The following is a 20619-nucleotide window of genomic DNA, read 5'->3' as shown; positions in this document are numbered from 1 at the left end:
GCCGGGCTACAACTCTGTAAGTGTTTAAACGTTGTAAGCATTGGTACATCTCAATTAGTTGCAGTTAAGTCTACCAAGTTGGTCGTAACTGGAAACTTTTAGAAAATATGCACCGAGCTGGCTGCAACTTCGTGTATATCCTGCCGGATGAATTATGTATTGGGATTCGAGTGAATGAATCTAAACTCTGTAGACTACCAGTGGTCTAAGCTTCATATTGCTCTCATGTTTAACGAACAATATTTTATACTACCGGAAAACACAGACTTCAGGTCAACATAATTTGAAGCAACATGTCTGGAATCGGCTAACTCTTCCAAATAAATGCTCCAAATAAAGCTGATTAGCAGAGACAAACAGAATTAGTTGCAATTTTAAGAGCGAAAGTCGTCAATATAATATTTTCAGTGTCGTTCGCAGTAAAAAATTATATGAGAGGAAATATGTGTAGCTGAGAAGCAAAATATACCAACTATGATGGTTTTTTATTTGGGAAAAATTAGATAAAAAAATGAAAATGTCATAATTGTCAATGAGGACAGAAAAGTTGACAATTTCAAATTTGACAAATTTTCATAAATGTCATAATTGTCAATAAAAATAAATGTCTGACATTTATGACATGTCAAAATGTCATGACAAGTTGACAATGTAAAACCCTAACCATGGGTAAACTAGACAGTTTTAAAGTGTTATGATTGGTTTCAGGATATTTTACAGCTTGATGGCTGCTGAAAGTGTGGCAGACGAAGTGGGCACTGCTCCATTGAACAATTTGAAATGGCATTGTAGAAAATGGCATTGGTGAGATGTTTACTTGAGCTGCTGGAAGGACACTCCCCTCAGTATTTTAACAAATATAAAAGGATTTAGAAAAACTCGGGGGTCTAATATGTTTCAAATAAGATTGTTATCACTACTATGCGAATTACTGAAAAATGGTTCAAAGAATGTATACATGTTAGATAACACAAAGTGTTAAATTAGATCCATTTGAGGTTAAACTAGATGATAACTTTTAATTAAGGCTTATCTATTTATGAATTGTATTTATTTATGCCCAAGACTTAGGATGAATTTTTCGAAGTCCATGACTATACCGTTGTGCAACAGATACATACAAATGCAATAATAACCAGTTAATTAAATAACTTGCGCACTTTCTGCAAATGAGAGAAAGTGGTGTTGTCTTTCATGCTTGAAAAAATAAAAAGCATAACAAACTGTCATTGTGTAATTTTTAACTGGGGGACCGCATAGACAGATTTTTTGTTATGTTCGTTAGTAGGTTATGATTACCCTATTAACCAAAAAGTATTGCATACATATTTTGTTTGCTAAAAAAACCCCGACTACGAAAATTAACAATTGATTGAAATATTAAATCAGCTCAAATGTGATACATGAATGCAGATTTTTTATTTGCGAATTTTGTGAATTGTGTAGATGCATAAATATGTCAAATCATTAAAAATTCTTCGTTTAAAAATATATATGTATTTTCGAATCCATGTGAGCCATTCATTGTGGTCAGCGGAATCAACTTCAGTCATATCGACAGTCATCTATCTCCATGCATTCATTCTGTACACAGACGCGACAAGGGAAACAATCGGATGAAACGACACATTCGACATACTCATTCCCAACGTAGAGTCGTGCCCTCTAGAAAAAATTAGAGTTTAATTAGAGAAAGGACTTAAGGGTGTCATTTCATTTGTTAGACTTTTAATTGAAATTACATAACTAAATATATTGAAATCTCCATAACTTGAAATTCCAGTACTTTTTGGTCGATGGAACCACCCCTACCTATAACTGTTTTTTGATACCACTTTATGACAAAAATGATTTATAAAAGATTTTCATGAAATAACCAATTTTTTTCCTAAAATATCTACCAGCTAATTTTTCAAATTGAATAAAATGTATAATTTTGAGAAGTTGGGAGGATTATAATTTTTTGAATTTAACTAAAACACTGGAAATTCAAGTTATGTGATTTCAATTAAAAATCTGGTGGAATAAAAATTATCCAAGGCTCTAATATTTTTACGGTTGACGGTGGGAATTTACCTCAAGATTTCCGGCCTCGCTGTCAGACGGCATAGAATCCACATGCGATGTGAAGATTGATTGAACCAGAAAGAAGAATATGATTTTGGTTAACATTTTACTCAGTTTAAAAAAAATAAATATTTCTAACAAGTCGGTGCGGAGTGGTTGTGAGGTTATGTTGGATACGTCCCTGCTTAAATCTAATTTATATAGACTGGAAACATTGCGTCTTAAATACCTACTCAGGCTAATTAAGGTCTTTTAAGTAGGTGAGAAACTAATTTATGGTATTTCCAAAATCAATATGCGAAAGTAATTTAGGCCGGATGTTTTCCTAAGGTAATCATAATTATTATAACTATTCTATAATTGCTGCGGAAATCGGGATCCCCGATAAATTTATATGCGTATGACCGTTACGAGTGACATATTTATAAGGTAAGAAATGAGAAATCGATTATTAAATGGAAATTCCAAAATTGTCACGACATCTAATTGTTTTTTGAGTCATTGCCTAAATAAATTAAGATAAATAAACCTAACTTCCTCCAGTGTTATTATCTCAGGTTATGTACGAAAAAAATGTTTGGCTAAAATATTTTTCGGGTTAATTGTATAATTGATTACAGATAACAATTAATTTAGTATTAATAAAATCTAGGTTACGATTGATTGAATACAATTAAACTAATTTTGTTACATATGTAGAATGTGATGTATGGATGTTGTGAATAACGTATTCGACATTTGTATTTAAATTAATGTATCCGATTTAAGTAAATTACGGCTCATTGCATCAATTAATCTAATTGCATGCAAAATAATGAAGCACATAATTGCATTTAGCAGAGCAGATGCACTGTTAATTTGAACATACCGGGTTGGATTACGAACATAATAGATTTTGAAGATTAAAGTTTTGTTTACCGGTCTGTATTTCGACATTATTGAAATGGTGGAAGTAATATTTAAACAAAATAATATAATTTTCTTTGGACAAAATCGTGCACCGTATGTAATAATAAGTAATATGTATGTAATAAGTGGGGAAACGGGTTAAGCACACACCGCCGAATTCGCGGGAACACAAGTGAACCTCACAGAGTCGAACAGCATTGGAAATGGGCACGTGTATGATCTCAAGGCCTCCCTGATGCATCCTATGTACTTGCGGCAGTCTGTAACATCTGCGTAATATCCATCCTCCCGGCCCGAACAGTCAAAGCCTGAAATGGGGGGGGGGGTAATATTTATGAATCAAAGCCCCCATAATAGAGTTTATAAAAAATACACAGTTTTAGTGTTGCCTACCCTGTTCTTCTACACAGATCGGCGCCCTCTTGTCCCATGTTCCATCGTCAGTACAAACGACGGATGGGCTTCCGTCTACGACAAATCCGGGATTGCAGTAGAAAGTTGCGACAGAGCCGGCAAGATAGTTGTCAACCGAAAACCAGCCATCGCTAGGTGCTTGTAGAGGGTCGCACATTGTCACTATTTCATCGATGGTATCCTGAACCGCTTCAAAGTCATCTTGGGATTGTTTCGTGTTTTTGGCGAAATCCAAACTACCCGTCGACACGTAGTCGTACAGGCATTGCTTTGAATTCCCACAAACTTCACCAGCTTCTGGGAAGTCCTCGGGACTAGGTTCGTCAAAGTTTGGAGTGAACCCGAGATCTTGATATGAGGCGTGGGTTTTTCCAAAGTCATAAGTGAAAATGGATTGGGCCGCTGTAGTTCTCCATTGCACTCCGAACTCATTGTGGATCTCCTGTAAGGATGCATTGAGTGGTAACGCGACGCCAGCGGGGAGGTAAAGTCATTTTCTGGGACTCCGTCGAATGAGCCTAGCAGGCCAGTGTAACCCTGACCGGACAAATCACTTACTGCGAAACTCATAACGCTTAAGGCTCCCAACCCCGTGGAGATTATGTTGAAACTGAATCCAGTGCTGAATTTGACAAATACGGTGCTAATAATTCCTTCCGAGTCAAAATACACGGAGATAGAACCATCGACTTGCGTTTCGGAAACGAATGGTTTTCCCGACTGGTACCTGAAACCGGGTGGAATTTCCAGCAGGGATTGGTTGAGCAAGACGACAAGTCCATGACCTGCCTCTTCGGCGCTGGTAACTTGTAGCTGGATGAGCAGTTCGTTGTTGTTGTTGATTTCACGGAAGGCGAAGGATGTGAAAGCAGAAGCGTTTCGGGCTTGACCGCTAGCAGTATCTACGAATTGAGTCATGCGCGCTTGCATTTGAAACTCACGGTCTTTGACACCGCTGTTGGATTTGATCATGAAAAATTCACCCACGCCGTTGAAAGTATAGGAAACTCCGTCAAAGGTTGTCATATGTGGGTCACCTTCTCCATTTCCAGGTCGTGGAGGGGGCACGTATTCTGTCCCATCGTCTGAGGGACGTCGCTCATAGTACTTTCGACAGGATTGTGCGTCTTGGCTAAACCCGCAGCAGATGTACCAAGGATATACGTCCCAAATGTGGTGAGATATGAACCCCGTGCGATTATTAGGAGAGGCATAGTCTGCCGACCCACCACCAGGGGCCCCAATTAGGAGTGTTCCATCTTTGTAGGTGCATTGTGAACCGGCTCCATTCGAATTTGGGATGACTTGCCGGAACGAGTTTTGAGCACCCGAGTGGTAGAATTCTATCTTCTCAGGATTTTGTAGTTCCCACTCGTACTCAAAGCGGGGATCTACTAACGCCTGAGTAAATAGGGGTGGACACGGTTCTAAGTTGGTGGGTGGGCCGGGATCTGTTTCATACCAGGATTGGCACACTTCAATAAAGTATTCCTTGGTTTTGCCGTAACCTGTGTAGAGAACATCCGAGTAGATGGCAGTGGTTTCTGTTGGGGGAGATATGAATAGAACGAATCCGGATTTCAGTGTGGCCAAAATGGAGGGATTTTCTGGATAGCCGGAATACTGCCCTGAGTTTACTATAGATGACACGAGAATTCCACGCGATTGCCAGGTGCCTTGGTCTGCCAACAATTCTGCCAAATGCAACTGTAAATGAGAAGATTTAAAGTAGGTGGCGTCCCAAATTAACTCTACTCTACCATCGTTAGCCACCTTGGCGTCCATGGATGTATTAATGTCGTCAGGTTTAGCAGAGAAAATTGTTTCTTTAAAATTTTGATCGCAACCTGAAGGAAAAACTTGAACAATTTCAACAGGGATCCGACCCGTTTGGTGCAGGTATGGAATTTCACATGAGGCGGTACTTAAATTTTGAATGGTGGCCTGAACCACAATGGTAGAAACGTCTTCAAAGCGACATTCAAGACCTTTCAAAATGTCAAGTCGCGAGCCCCGAATGGTTAGAGGGGCATGACCGAAAATTGGGACATACCAGTTGCCTACAGAAATAGAGGATCTCGAGTTTTGTCTGGAGCAAACAACCGGAGGATCTGTGGTCGTGTTTCCGTACCGATGCCAAGTAATGATGTCGTAGAACTTGATTTCCGTCAGGAGGATATCCATAAAGTCGGTAATGAACCTGGTGAAAGTCTGAATTTCGGTTGCAACTAAAGTGGACGCTCGTACAGCTATATCGTCCAGTAATAACTTAGCAAGGGAAGCGTCTGGGTCAATGAAATTTTCAAAAATTACTCCACTCCTAGAGTTCAGCCGTGTATCAAATCTGCCTTGAATCTCAGAGATGAACCCTTCGGAATCAATTCTATAGAGTATGTTTAAGTTCGAGGTGATAGACATGTTCATACTCCAATCCCCACTGCCTGTTAAAGAATACTATTCTAGGGTCCCTCTTGAGTTATACTTTCCTATTGGTATCAAAATACACTATTTTCAATAGGTGTAGTTAAGCAGTGAAACCAGGTTACTAGGAAACCAAATGTCCGTCTTCACATGTATCATATTCTCCTTCATTTCTTCATAACATAAAGTTTTTGTTTTAAAAAATCAGACCAGATCAGATTATAATCGTCCCACCTGAAACAGATATCTGACCTGAAAACTGATCTAACATAGGTTCAGATATCTGAGTACTGTCATACCTGTGCAGCTTCACTCAATTTAGGGAAATTGAGGCTTCATTCACGATGAGGGAGTGAAGGAGAGTGAAGCTGAGTGAGGGAGTTGAAAAATTTGTTCGAGTGAGTGAAGGTGAGTGAGGGAGGCTGAGACGAGAAATGAGTGGAATGAAGGGTGAAGGAGATGAAGGCTTCATCTTTTTCACTCCTTCGTCTCCGGGGAAGAAGGGCGAAGGAATATAGGGTAGATAATTAGTTTACATACTGAAATTACCGTGGCCGTATGAAAATAGCGAGTCTTATTTCACCCCAGGAAATTTTCGCGTTGCCCCAGCCTCGTGTTACACTACCCCAACTCAGTCTCACATTGCCCCAGCTCAGTCTCATATTGCCCCAGCCCAGTCTCACATTGCCCCACTAGATGGCGCCAAAATGTTTAAATTATGACGACAGAAGGGATTTAATTGAATGAAATAAAGAGTGAGGGAAATAGCTGAGTGAGGGGAATGAGTGATGTTACAGGGGTGGGACAGAAGAAGGAGCCACTTGAATTTTAGGGGTGGCGTGTGATGCACAGTCGCGGCATTTTCAAAATTTGCATATGTCATACCCAGATAGTTAACGAAAATTTAGCACTATTCAGATTTTCCCTACGGTTAAAAATGCCCCTGCAGCACCCCCCAGAGTGCGAGGCACGCACAACAGTGTTTTCCAAAGACATACTGAGCCAGAGAGCGATTGTTAGAAAATTTGCTGCAAATGGATTTATCGTCGATCGAAAGTACGTTTCTAATGTACTTAAAAACGTTGGAATCAAGCGGAGGGAAAAAGCGGTTAGAGCTCCACCCCCACGGAAAGGATACCCAAGATCCGCTTGAACCAAAAAGTTTATCCGGAAAATCAATTTTTCGCCAAAACGGTAAATCCACCAACTAAAAGTTGCATGGCGAAAATGTTAAACGTTAGTAGAACATTTCTAGAGTCATTCACAATGACCTACAGCAAGTGACTCGTAGGAAATCCCGAGATCATGCTCTCATCCCAACTTATTTCTCACAAAATATCAGCCTACACGAAGGATTTTAAAAAAAGTTTGGGTATAACAATTATTCCTACTATAGAAACTCTCGTTAGTTCCTCTGATATCAATCCGATGTTTTTTTTTGGATTCGAGTACTTAAAACAGAGCCTTCTTGAAAGGAAAACGCGTGCGTTTTGATGCACTTTGGAAAAGTGTTCAGGACGAGTGGTGCAGAATCACTCTGAAAATTGTGTCAAAGGTCATGACTGGTTGGAAAAAGCGACTGAGGCTCGTTAGATAAACTAAAGGGCTTCACACTGAACCAATTACCAAACTTCACAAACGAATAATAAGGCCGGAATAAATTTAGGCAAAGTGACTCCTTCTTCTGTCCCACCCCTCTGTAGAGGAATGAGGGAGTGAAGGGAATGAAGGAATGAGAATGGGATTTGTCAGTGAGTGAAGCCTCACTCAGCCCTCCTTCACGCGAGTGAGGGGAGTGAAGGGCAACTATGCTCGAGGTGAAAATGAGTGAAGTTGAGTGAAGGCAAATTCACTTGCACAGGTATGAGTACTGTTAATATAAGTAAAAATCTGATATCTCACTAAAAATTTCTCAAATATCTGTTCAGGTAACAGATGTATGAGAAAAAGTTATAATCAGATTCCTAAATTATCTGATGTGCAAATTTGAGATCAGGTTCAGATGCAAGTTGGCATAACTGAAAACTGCATATACATAGTATCAGATAAAAGATTACATTTAACATTATCTGATCTATTCGCAAGCGTTCGATCGCATTTACGGTGAAAGTGAGGCCTATAAAACCTGAATTTTAACAACTTTCGGATTTTCTAGAAAAATCAATTAAAAAAGGCGAGCCAAGAAATCTTGTGTTTCGTAAAAAAAATTAGAAAATCGTTCCCACTCTATAAGCAGCAACTGTTTATAAAAACGTCTTTAAAAAACATTGCACCGACTAATTAACAGAGGAGTAGACAGCAGTTTATGTTCGTCAGTTTCAATGAATTTATGCAAGTATGTTTTTTAACTACCATGTATTCGAAGTGTTGGGGAACGAGTTTGCATCGTAATTGTTCCACTCAAACAATCAGAGGTAATCGACGTTGTAGAATTGAAGAATGTAGGCAAATAACCGTACACAGTTATATTCCTGGAATCATAACACATTGGAAATATATTAGTTTCTGCTAGCTGACCGTTCAAATTGATTGACTTGATTTTTTTCGAGACTTATTCCAAAAACAGATCAATATCCCAAATTGCAAACTGTACCCTGTAGGACCCAGGAAGTTCTAGGGGGTCACGATTTGCGCTGTCAACCCAATCCGGAAACCTACTGAACTTTAACCTGACGTAATCCAACAAGCAACCATCTAGAGAACAATGCGTCATATACAATATCTTATTTACAAAGTTGCAATATTTATGTAGCTTGTTACCCGCTTCACATTGAAATGGCGACGGTGTTGTGGTCGTTATAAGAGGTAAAGGAGTGGTCGGTAGCGGTACAGCCGGCGAAGTTGTAGGTAACTGCGACGTTATTAGCTGCTGAAAACTAGCAATGCCCAGTTTATCGTTGAAGAAATCCGTCAAGTAAGGGAACAAATCCAGTCTCCAACTATTTAAATAAATAGCTGACAATTGTGTCTGCAAAAGCGAGTCAAATGGTTGTTTCAGTGGATGCAAAGAGTTGAAGAGATCCGCTGTGAACCCGCTGAGTGATGGTGATGAAGTGCCTCCATTACCAGGAATATTTAAACGAAGATCAACAAAATCTCCCGTTAGAGTATATTGGTAGAAGTAGTATGAAGTGGCTCGTATCCTTCCGCTCCATCGTCCCGATTGAGACGTAGGCACACCAAGAATGGTTCCATTTGCTACAAATGTTCCTGGTTGTTTCAACAAACGTTAGAATGAGCTTACTTCTAAATACTGATTTATATCGAATGCATGAAGGTCTGGTAATTAAGAACCGATTTTACCGGAAAGTAATACATCAGTCGTCAAATACGAATAGAACGACCCACCAGCCAAATCGTTAACGATTGTTGGATTTCCTATAATATTCCAGAAGTTGTCTACGGTAATATTGCTGAAAATGGAAAATAAAATTATTGCCTGAGTTACTATAGAATAACGTGGTTGTGCCTAAACTTATCTTCTTTACCTGTATGTGATATCTAAGTCGAAAGTTGTGGTGAGCGTTCGGTTGGAAAATGATCTGTGGAGTGGAATCTGTTCAATCCCGTTCTGCACGGCGTACGAGTTTAGGTTTTGCAACTCCATTCTATAGAATGTATCAATGCAGTTATCTAGGAACAAATCCGTACACAATTTTAAGGTTGGTCAATTTGAGACAAGTATAAAATCCAAAAGTATAAAGTACAAAAACAACTTAAAATATGTTAGAAAATATGTATATATACAAAAACTAAAATATGGAAAAATGTTTAAATTTTTGTTTAGGTTTTTTAAATCACGCTAAGATGCGATATCGGTATATGAAGTTTTAGTACGATCTGATTTGGAATGAAAAAGTTACAAATACATATCCCCAGTCTGGTAATCGCGAATTATACTCATACCCATTATGACTAACCTGTACGTGATATTGGTGTCAGAAAACATTGTTCGAACATTTTGAGTCCGTTCTTCCGGAAAATACAGGGGCTCATCTCCCTCCTCGTCAATAATCCATCGCTGAAATTCGTAAATTTTTCCTCGAACATAGTTATTCACACAATTGTCTAAGAGATTCAAAATAAGAGTTATATAAGTATTTCTTTAAAAAACCTTATTTGTAAGTATTTGTAAAAGTATTTGTTTAAAAAAATTCTTAAAAATTCTGTAACGTAAAGCGAGGAAATCTTACCAGGTGTACAGGTAGCAGTTGAAGTAATAAAATCGCTGATTTCATTCTGCCCCAAGCTGCTTTCGAAGATCAGAAAGGCAACGTATAGCCAAAGTAGTTTCATCTTAATTGGTTGTTTTCAGCCCGGTTGCTGAAATAATACAGCTCTGGAGCGAGGATGTGCAAAGCTTTTTACATTTCTGAGAGATAATTATCAGATAAATTGATCAAGCCGTAATTATAAATGTAAGCCAATCCACCAAATTGAATCTGACCATATAAATGACGTCAATTCCAAACCGTTTGATAACTTTGTATTGAAAAGATCAAAAGATTATCGCAACCAACTTTTATCATAATATGGCGGGTTTGTTAATGTCGGTCAGTCAGCATACAAAAGCGGAATGATGCTTCAGAAACAGATTAAACAATTTGTGTGTCAGTAGTGTTATGCACTAATATCAGAAAGGCTTAAAGTAATAATTTATGCGAACTTGAATTCACAAATATTGATTGCTTTAAGCTTTATTCCTGGTATTCGTAATTATACTGGCACGCAAATTATGTAACCTCTGAAGGACGGCATTCACATGACCTTAATCATAGAAATAATTGCGCAGTGAATTTTAGTGTTATGACACTAAAACCCAACTTGATTTAACATAACATCTATCTTATCACGCCTTTAATTTATTAATTGTGATTGAAGATGACCGACTGATATTAATTTTTTGCACACCAGCCAAAATATTTATGCGTAACTCCCAAATCCCTGTTAAGCTACTTATGTCGGAATCCAATCCCACCGTAACCTGAAAATAATTTTAATACCTACACACATCATCCCAAATTACATGAGAAAGCTGTTTTACCGGTTAATCCGGGTAATAAATTTCAATAAAATTATCCCCGTCTTTCCGACAACATTCCTAACATGAAAAGGTTTGATGAAGAATTTTTAATCATTCAAGGTTCTAATATGTACGTATTTAATAACATAATGATGTTGGCGTTACTTAGCCTTGCCCTTGCCAGCACCTCCGCAGCCCCTACTAATGATGGTAACTTATCCAAATTGAGGAAACCACCAAAAAATTGATAAATTTCCTAAAATATTTTTCCATGCGATACTTTTGGTCTAGAATTAATTCACATTGGCACCTACCGAGCGGTCGGCGTCTTGGCGAATTACAATGAATTCGACTATTTTGTCAGCACTAGTTCGGTATTGAGATATCAATATAAATTTTTTCATATAAAGTTTTACATGGAACGTATACAAAAATGTATTTAAAGGCTGAGTGGACCACTGCCAGGGCGGATTGTGAGGCACGATTAGGTGGCGACTTGCTATATTTTGACACCCGAGAAGAAGCAGATCACTCGAGAAGAAGCAGATTGGAATGACGCCCAACTCAACAAATATTAGCAGGCAATAAATCACGTGGTTAATTTAGCATGTGTAACCAAATTTCTTAGGCCAGGATTTTATAATTGCTCTGGTATACAAACATAATTATAACACAAGGTGTTTAGGGGATTAATTTGGTAACCATAACGTTTGCGGGATTAGTCAAACGTGGTGGCTACGTGTAATGTGCGTAGGTCCAAATTTCAACAGGTTTTATTGACTTGTGACGTTCAATGGGATATAAAACTCTCATTGTCATTCCATGAACTTGATCCTGCAAACAAAACCCGCAACGTAATCCTACATAATCCACCGGAACGTAATCTTCCATAATCCACATGAACCTAATCCTCCATAATCTACACCCAAACTCAATTCTCAGTAATATATTACAGGATTATATAATAAAGGTGGTGTTTGCTAATCCTATTAAAAATCAACCTTCAGAATAAACTTGACATTTGGGATTTATCATTCCAAACTAGGTGACCAAGCCAGTACTGCTACGTTTGCTGTCCTACGCCCAATTCAAGAGGAGAAAAATATGGATAACTTTTTTAAATTGATGCTATTTCTTATTTTTGGGCTCCTCCTACTACATTATGTCACGGCTGAGGTACGTAATTAAGCTTAATTTCCTTGGCATTGGTAATTATGGTCGGTGTTTTATAAATAGAGAATTTTTTTTAATTCAATTTTTTACACAGACTATCAAAAATTTAAGAATAAATTTTCTGCTTAAGAATTTCTGAAAATTGTTTTATAAATTTAAGTATGCGTCATTCCCAAGTTAACAATACATGCTTGATTTCTTAATTAATTTAGGGGGACCTGGATGAAGCAGGTATATTTTATAATTATCTATAATTTTATATATATAATATAGATCTATGTAAAATTATCTAACAATTTTTCCCGTTTATTTTCCACTTTTCTTAAAATTATGTACACATTTTCCACGCTTATTTTCAACTATTGGTACCAAATTGTGTCGAAACTATGTATCTTCTTTGTCGGCTTATCCTGCACATTTGATAGAAAATGCAATCCATATTCTGCCCAATTTAATCGCCCATTCTGCTCCATTGGTGCAAAGCTATATCCAAATCATTATTCCAGGGTGAGCTACTTCTAATGTTATTGCGGTTTATTAATTTTAAGGCGGAATGAGCCACTGCCAGGACGGATTGTTCAGAACAGTTAAACGGTGACCTGTTGAGTTTTAATACGAAGGAAGAAGCCGATTGGATTGCCACCCAACTTGACAGTTACGGATCAGGTGACACATAGACTAGCAAATTTTTAAATAAAAGAAGTTTGAATTATTTAAATGGAATTTAATTGTTGATCAGCTGTGGACTACTGGACGGCGGGTCAAGTGATAACCAAGGATTTTACGGTGTGGGCAACTAACGGGCAAATTGTCCCAATCTAGTTGGATTGGACTCCGGGACATCCTCCAGAAAATAGTAGTTCATTGTTACGAGTTAAAATACACCATATCAGCCGATTCTACAGTTACTTCGAGGTTGACAGCACTACTAAACCTATGCGGTATATTTGTAAACGCTAGTTCTTATCTGGCGAAATTGGAAAATTCTATTGTGGTTTTGATTAACAAAATAAAATTATGACTTCTTATTCCGATTAGAAACCGAAGAACGATATTTTAAATTGATATCACCAGACGTCGGATATGAATGACCGATAAAACCTCAAAATATGAATGAAAAATTACCGTAAAAATCCCCAAAATATGACCATAAAAATGACTTTATTTTTTGAAGTTTTGGCTTAATTTTTTGATATATTTTCTTATAATGCTCAATTTTTAACAATTAAACAAGTTCAGGGGTGATTTAAGAAGGCATATACGTTGAAAAAATCTCATAACTAAAAGACAGAGACGACGGTTGCGTCTCCTTGTGTGCCGAGAGACTTTTTTCTCTGGAGGGGGGCGGGGCGAAGGAGCAGCTGATTTTCATGTAAGAAAGGCAGGCAGTTGCATGTAAAAAGTTGCTTTGGGTTTTGAGAGTGACCGTTCCCACACACAAAACGGGGCATCGCGAACCAGAAAAAATGAAAATTCCCGACTCTAGCTTCAAATTTGCAGCTAATACAAAATGGATTTATTTCGTTTTGGTGGCAATAAATTCCTGAATTTGTGCTTTACAATTACCATGTTGCATAAATTCCATAATAAATCTCAGAGAAAAGTATTGGACTGAAACATGCAAGTTTTAAAATTTTCGCCAAGCACTAGATATTATAGAAAAAATTTTCGCCAAGCACTAGATATTATAGAAAAAATTTTCGCCAAGCACTAGATATTATGGAAAAAAATTTCGCCAAGCACTAGATATTATGGAAAAAAATTTCGCCAAGCACTAGATATTATGGAAAAAAATTTCGCCAAGCACTAGATATTATGGAAAAAAATTTCGCCAAGCACTAGATATTATGGAAAAAATTTTCGCCAAGCACTAGATATTATAGAAATAATTTTTGCCAAGAAATGTCCCGGTTTTAGTCAGGACAAATATGGTCACCCTAGACAAAAGAGGCTATATCTAATTAGAGAAGACCCGGCTAAAATTTTTAAATTGTGCTCTCTGGACCCGATTATATTTGGATAGAATATTATATTATTATTAATATTATTATTTTATAATTAGAATAGGGCTATAAATAGAGGTTTTGAGGTAATTTACTTTTCCGATTCATTCAAAATATTAACATTTTCCAAAACAAAACAAAATTTTAAGTCAGAAACAATTTACCCTGCTAATCCATCCATGCACCTTTTTGAATTATTTTAAAAGGAACTATTTTCTATTTTCGTACCCACTAATTCAAGCTCAATTTGCATCCTTTAACTTGAAAAACATAAAAAAATGTACAATTTCTTTTCATATGAAAAACCCAAAAAGATTATTTTAACTGTTACAAAATAACGGAGTACATATGTGACTCTACCGGATGCTTTACAGTTTGTATGTATGCAGTGCACACAGATGATAAAATATGTGACCAAACATTTAATATTTTGCATGGGTACGCCTTATATTTTTTCGTATTCTCAATTTCGATAACCAACTATGTATGTACCTAGTTATTTGTTCAAAATATTTAGGCAAACGTATTTATAGGCAGCTCAAGGGAAATGCAACGGCCTTGTTTTTGCAAAACAATCGGATATACTTATAAGTATAATCATAAGTATTATTAATAAGTATTTTATTTTATACTTAATTATACTAAAGGCATTTACTCCCGTGGATTTTCTTGGGATACAAACACACTACCGGTGTCATTTTGTAGATATGTACCATATACCATGTATGTACCATATATACCATAGATATGTACCATTGTGTTGATAATATATTCGGCTGCGACAATCCGACAGACTACTTATTTTGGGCACCGTTGTTGAAAAAATGTTTATTTAAATATGGTTATTTATTTCATGTCTCATGATGAACAAATCCATTTGTTTGCAAAACTAAATAACCCGACAATCGAATATTTATTTGGCACATATTCATGTAGGTATGTATGTTTATTTATCTCTTATTGTCAACACCTAATATTTATTAATGAAGACTTTAATTACTAATCTTTCGTCCGAAATACTATACTTTCCAACTATTAGGAAGGAATTTATTTATCAAGCCTTTCTTAAAGACTACTCACATCGCAAAACGTTTTAAGAAATTTGGTGAAATTACAGGCTTATGAGACTCCGTACCTTAAATATTTGAATGAATGAATGAATTTATTAATGCCTTTCTGGGGCCACTCGGGCCCATAAATTGGGGTGCAAGTATATATTTAAGTGCCTTAAATATCTGATAGGTCCCACGTGTGCAAATATTTGAATAACTTATCGCTCAATTAGAGGTAAAGCGTGTAACCCTAGCATCAATATAATAAAAAAAATTTAGCTTACATACATTCTACATAACGTGGTTAATAAGTTTAATAAAAGACAATATGATCTTTCAACTAGTCATTGATCCTTACGAAAAACGTATCTGTATCCAATATTACCATTTCAATATATTTCTTACTTCAATTTGTAAACTCCACAGAATATAAAATTCATGTAAAAGGACGAGCTCCAAGTAAATATGTATTATGAGCAAATAAGAAATAGGTAATTGAACTATGCAGGCATTCATTTCGCGAATTTCAATACAAGCCAACAATAAATACTCAGTAAATACTAGGTAATACTAGGTATGACGTATTTATATAGAGAAGATGTTTTTTTAGTTGTTTGATATAACTTTCCACAGAATAAGAAGTATTTATGTATGGTTTTTGTGTGGGGGTGGAATTATAAATGCCGGATTGCAAGAAGCGTTGCTGTTGGCCACGTCAATTCAATGCCCTTATCACGGAAATATCGATGGTAAACAAGCAAAGCTAAATATTTGCGTTTACTTCGTACACGCAATGCTCACAAAATTCAAGGTAATTAACAATTTCCTTGGGCTTATTTGCCTAAGGCTTATAAATTCAACTTTAAATCACCCAAATATTAGTCGAGCGAAATAATCCCTCACTAAAACTTAATACCAAACCCCGTCATCACAGATATTTTATCCTTTTCGAAACCAAGTGCTTTTTCTACCCCAAAAAAAACAACAAAATGGCTCTAACTTCCATCAAAACCTTAATTAAACTTCAACTCGACCTCATCTCCATAAGCATTGAACCGCCATTTTATTTAAATCCAAAATCCCCTCCTTTCCTCCTTACTGCGCAACTACGAAAAAAATCAAGACGCGCAACACAACTTAAACTGATGATTTTTATCGCTTACGCAATATTTCTTTTGGTTAATAGCACTTGGCAAATTTTAAAATCCAGGGCAAACACAGACCCCTCACTGTTGGGATCAATAGCTCTCTTTGGGGTGGGCATTACTGTAGGAATCTGGATTTCAGTTTACTCCTTCTTCTACAAGGGAGATGACTTTGTTACCCTGCTGAACCTCATTTTCAAATATGAGCACAATCCCTGCGGAGAATATGCCCCCGAGAAAATTCTAAAATTCTTTAAATTACTCGTGTTTCTGGCAGGCTTCGGGTTCCCATTGGTCGGCCCGATAGGGTTTGGGCTAATTCTGGTAATGGAATTGGGAAGACCTCCTTTTATAGGGTCGGTCCTACCAGAATTTCCTAAGGCTGGAGGGACACATACTTTGGAAGGCTTCCCCACTATTTTCGCACATATTTTCACAATTACTCTGCAAACTTGGATCGTTTTCGTGTTATGCTGTACAATAATGATATTGACATTTCACTTCTTTGTGGGATCTTCGTTCAGTTTGTGGCTTCATTTAAGGAACATTTCAAGGTTTGAGTAGAACTTTTCCAATAAATTTGCTTGTAGGTTTCATCAACTGGCTCCCAGCTCGGATTATCAAAGGATAAAGAGCTGGGAGTTCTCGCGAGGTATGAACGACACTCGCCTAAGCTAGGTTAAATTTCAAATTTTATTATTGAAGAGTAAATTCGGACCCCTCGCAGAAGCTCCCAGCTGGTCATGCTTTTATAATACGCTGAGCAGGGTAACGAGCACCCAGGGGTTTTGCTATTGAAAACCCATTCCCAGGGGTTTTACCTGGGTTTTGCGGGTACGGTGGGTAGTCGGGGTAGTCGGGGTAATTGGGGTAATCGGAGTAGCCGGGGTAATCGGGGTAGCCGGGGTAAGAGGATTGGCCCGGGTAATCGGGGTAATTGGGGTAATTGAGGTAATCGGGGCAGCCGGGGTAATCGGGATTTTCGGGGTAAGCTTAATCAGTATCTCATGTATCTGTATTAAGTTGTAAAAACAACCTGTTTTTTCAGCAATTTCGCAACAAAATAGCTTATTAATTCAATTTTAGTAACTTATTCAATTTCAGATTTGCTATTAAAGCACTGTTGTCATGCTTCATAAAATTTGAAAAGCCCGACTACCAGTAGACATTGCTCAGATTTGCTACCCCAAAACCCACCATACCCCGGGAAACCCCAATACCCCAAAAACCTGCCCCTGATCAGGCTGGAGTGCAACAAGATACTATGCAAATGATTTAAATATATCAAACTTCCAATCCTTTTTTCAGGTGGCCCAATACCTTTGAGCAGCTCAGAAATTATAAACAATTGAAACTTATTACCGCCCAAATTAATTACACCGTGAGCAGAAGCTTCCTTCCATCTTTACTGTTTATATTCTCTTTTACCAATGTTTTCTCCACCTTCCTCGCCACTACTTACATTCGGACCGGCACGCTGATCAATAATTTTGGCCATGTCATCTTTCTTCTACTCAGCTTAGAGACGTATTTCGGAATCGTGTGCATCGGAACATTACCCGCACTCCTGAACAAGAATTCAATAACTTTTCTCTCAAAAAGGAAATGGGTGAAGGCTGGGAACCTTTGTAAATCGTTTAAGAAAGATGTTACAGCCTGCAGTCCAATTAAGATAAGATTTGGGACTAATTTCATTGATTCTTTGACACCTCTGGTAATGATAGATTTGTGTATCAATTGGACAATTGATTTACTGTTGGTTGAGTAGCAGTTAAGTTACATAAGCCAATCATTCTAAGATTTATGTATATAAGTATAATAATAATTGATTTATTGCATCATAGCCAACAGCCTTTGCATATTTTTTTAACTGCTATTTATAATTCCAAAAATTGTTAAAATTCCTCATTTTCCTGATGATGATGCGAGTTTAGCATCGAAAGCTCGAATAAACTGCTTTTATAAACCACACCCATGTATTCCGACGAAGCCTCCTCAAATGCTATTTATAATTTTAATCAAACTAACGAAAATTTCGACAACTTAATTTTTGACGCCTTCTGGGGTAATATTTTTTTCGAAAACGGTTACAGATCTCGGAATACAACCAATTAGGGAAATGAAGGTACTTACATAAGGTCGACACAAAAGTTAATCCTAATCCATCATCTCATAGGCTAATCAAAATATTTAAATATAGGCCAAATGTATTTATTGTTTATGTTTATTTATTTACTTTTGAGATTTTTGGTTAAAAAACTGTGGAATACCCCAGTGGGTTTATTATTTCATTCGACTTACACGAGTAGTAGGTGCGCCAGGATGACAATAGTTAAGTTCAAATCGAGTGCAAAAATATCCGTGGCCATACAGACCCCAAAATCACGCGTTGTCCTTCCTCTTGTCCGTCCGCCCATCCGTCTGTTAACACCGTTTTTGTATCAATTGTTTTTGATGCTATTAAAAATGGACCAGGTCTATTTTTTAACAGATGACAGATTAATAGCACCCGCAATAGTACCGTCGACGGCGGCGGTTTGAATTTTATTAACTGTCGGTAGCGGCGCCGTACCGCGCCAATTTTTCTTTGGCGGCGGCGCAAAATTTTGAATGTATCTTCAAGAGCTTATAAATTTTAAATTTTGTACTTTTTCGCTCGGAAAATCTAAGCTGCCCGGTAGAAAAATTATGTATGCAATCATTTATGTGTTTTTACATATCATAGTTTTAAATCTCTTATGTATTATAAAAGCGTTATGTCTGCCTGTGGGTACATTTAGGATAAAGGTCACAGTGACCATGCACCGATTACGCCATAGGTCAATAATTGACTCCACTTAAGTTAAAATTATTACGTCTCCGAATTTGACAACATCATTTTCAATGGTTTATATCCTATTCTTTCTAAAATAACGCATGTCCCAGAGTAAGTTAGACAGTTGTATTTTAAACTGTACTGCGCAATTAGAGGAGATTTTTGTTAAGCTACATTATTTTTTGAAACGCAATTTCATGGGCAACCAGCAGGTGTAAAGCATTTTTTGTTAAAATGACAAAATTCAATAGAAATCAGGGTCAAAATGAAAGCCTCTAGAATCGAGCTTTTCACAACACAAAATCGTCGCTCCAAGTGAATCGAAAGAGATGTGGCAGTCCGTTAAAACGGCAGAATATCCCAAAACGAAAATCTACATTTATATTTCGAAGTATTAGGATGCCAAAAAGCGAAATTCAAAAATAATTTTAGGCCACCTCTCGTCATAGTCACCAACAAAAGAGTGAAAGTCATGAAAAACTTATTCACCACCAACTCCTCCACGTAAAATCGTAACGCTGCCCGGGTACTGAAAATTTCAAAAAGTTTGTTGTGCAACCTAAAAGTTAATAAACTGGGGATTACAGAAAAAACAAATTAAGTTGCCCAAAGTTCGTTAAAGACCAAAAAATTACTGTCCAAAAATTTTGCAAAAAAATGTGTCGATAAATGTCATTAAAAATTATCATCACTGATGATGAGACCTACGTCGGCCCTAATCCCTTAAAGGCTTCGGGAAACACATTTTTTACGCAGGCACTCCTGCCAGTATAGATTATTAACAAAAGTTGTATCTGCAAACTAAATCCTCTGCAAAATTCCTAATTAATCATGCGACGGTCAACATTGAGTAACATACCCTTAAAACAACCAACCCAACAAATATCCCTTATTTATGAATAATGTATGAATTTTGGACTTTGTGCAAAAGAACATACTCTAACCTTCGCTTCTAGGCGAAAAACTTGGAAAAATTCGACCGTTAATGGTGAAAAATTAGCCTGGACATTTCGGAAAAGGGTGGAACATCACAAATTCGAGGGTTACCGGGGAAATTCAGATTGGTGATTAAGTATGGAATTAGACAAATACTTTTGAATAAAAACAGGCGGGTGGGGTCCCCACCTACACTTTTTGAAAGATTTTATAAAAATCTTCTAACCAGGTCGAACCGTACAGGTCTTGGATCATTGTCTAACTTACTCTGGGACAGGGTATACATCAGTTAAACAACATCTAATTAAAATTCACCTATTTTATAACGCTGCAAGTTTTTTTGATTATGAATTATGGCACCACTTCAAATCATTGCTTGGAATATTATTAGGACGTCTTAAAAGCTTGTATTTTTCAATCTTCGTAATTTAACAATTGAAGATCAAGAGATCAATTGTTTAATTAGTAAAGGCTTCAACCCGAAAATTGTGGAAATTTTAATATACATGCATACGAGGGGCCATTTTTATTTAGATGGCCTGACCTTGAAGGAGGGTCATTTTGTCTAACTTTTATAGTTGGTGTGAAAGATATACCCATACATATGTAACTCAGACTTCATAGCTTAAAATTTCACGGTCACGGTTGACTCGAGGAGGTC

General features: G+C 37.1%; 2 protein-coding genes across 2 annotated transcripts; both read right to left on the bottom strand.

Annotated features, from left to right (window-relative positions):
* Positions 1 to 2784: 2784 nt before the first annotated feature.
* On the bottom strand, positions 2785 to 5808 carry LOC110856623 (sushi domain-containing protein 2). The gene is made up of 3 exons (XM_022105115.2): positions 3949 to 5808; positions 3370 to 3832; positions 2785 to 3284 (listed from the first exon to the last, which is right to left on the bottom strand). Exons 1-3 carry the CDS (start codon positions 5806 to 5808, stop codon positions 3115 to 3117), a joined length of 2493 nt encoding a protein of 830 aa, XP_021960807.2. The 3' UTR covers positions 2785 to 3114.
* A 1434-nt stretch (positions 5809 to 7242) lies between these two features.
* Positions 7243 to 9434, bottom strand: LOC118437820. Its single transcript, XM_035857210.1, has 4 exons — positions 9300 to 9434; positions 9115 to 9224; positions 8572 to 9021; positions 7243 to 8505 (listed from the first exon to the last, which is right to left on the bottom strand). Exons 1-4 carry the CDS (start codon positions 9416 to 9418, stop codon positions 8363 to 8365), a joined length of 822 nt encoding a protein of 273 aa, XP_035713103.1. The 5' UTR covers positions 9419 to 9434; the 3' UTR covers positions 7243 to 8362.
* Positions 9435 to 20619: the final 11185 nt, after the last annotated feature.

Source organism: Folsomia candida, unplaced genomic scaffold (genome assembly GCF_002217175.1).
Source record: "Folsomia candida strain VU population unplaced genomic scaffold, ASM221717v1 Fcan01_Sc016, whole genome shotgun sequence".
NCBI lineage: Eukaryota > Metazoa > Arthropoda > Collembola > Entomobryomorpha > Isotomidae > Folsomia > Folsomia candida.
Note: the sequence above shows the minus strand (reverse complement) of the source record. Positions and strands in the feature narration are given on the sequence as shown.

Excerpts from the sequence above, each read along its gene's own strand:
- LOC110856623 (XM_022105115.2), bottom strand. The coding sequence starts at position 5,808 with ATGTCTATCACCTCGAACTTAAACATACTCTATAGAATTGATTCCGAA. Across the intron at positions 3,833-3,948 it reads TAAGCGTTATGAGTTTCGCA|GAGATCCACAATGAGTTCGG; the intron begins GTAAGTGATTTG and ends GCATCCTTACAG. Across the intron at positions 3,285-3,369 it reads GATCTGTGTAGAAGAACAGG|GCTTTGACTGTTCGGGCCGG; the intron begins GTAGGCAACACT and ends CCCCCATTTCAG.
- LOC118437820 (XM_035857210.1), bottom strand. The coding sequence starts at position 9,418 with ATGGAGTTGCAAAACCTAAACTCGTACGCCGTGCAGAACGGGATTGAA. Across the intron at positions 9,225-9,299 it reads GACTTAGATATCACATACAG|CAATATTACCGTAGACAACT; the intron begins GTAAAGAAGATA and ends TTCCATTTTCAG. Across the intron at positions 8,506-8,571 it reads GCCATTTCAATGTGAAGCGG|ATGGTTGCTTGTTGGATTAC; the intron begins GTAACAAGCTAC and ends ATTGTTCTCTAG.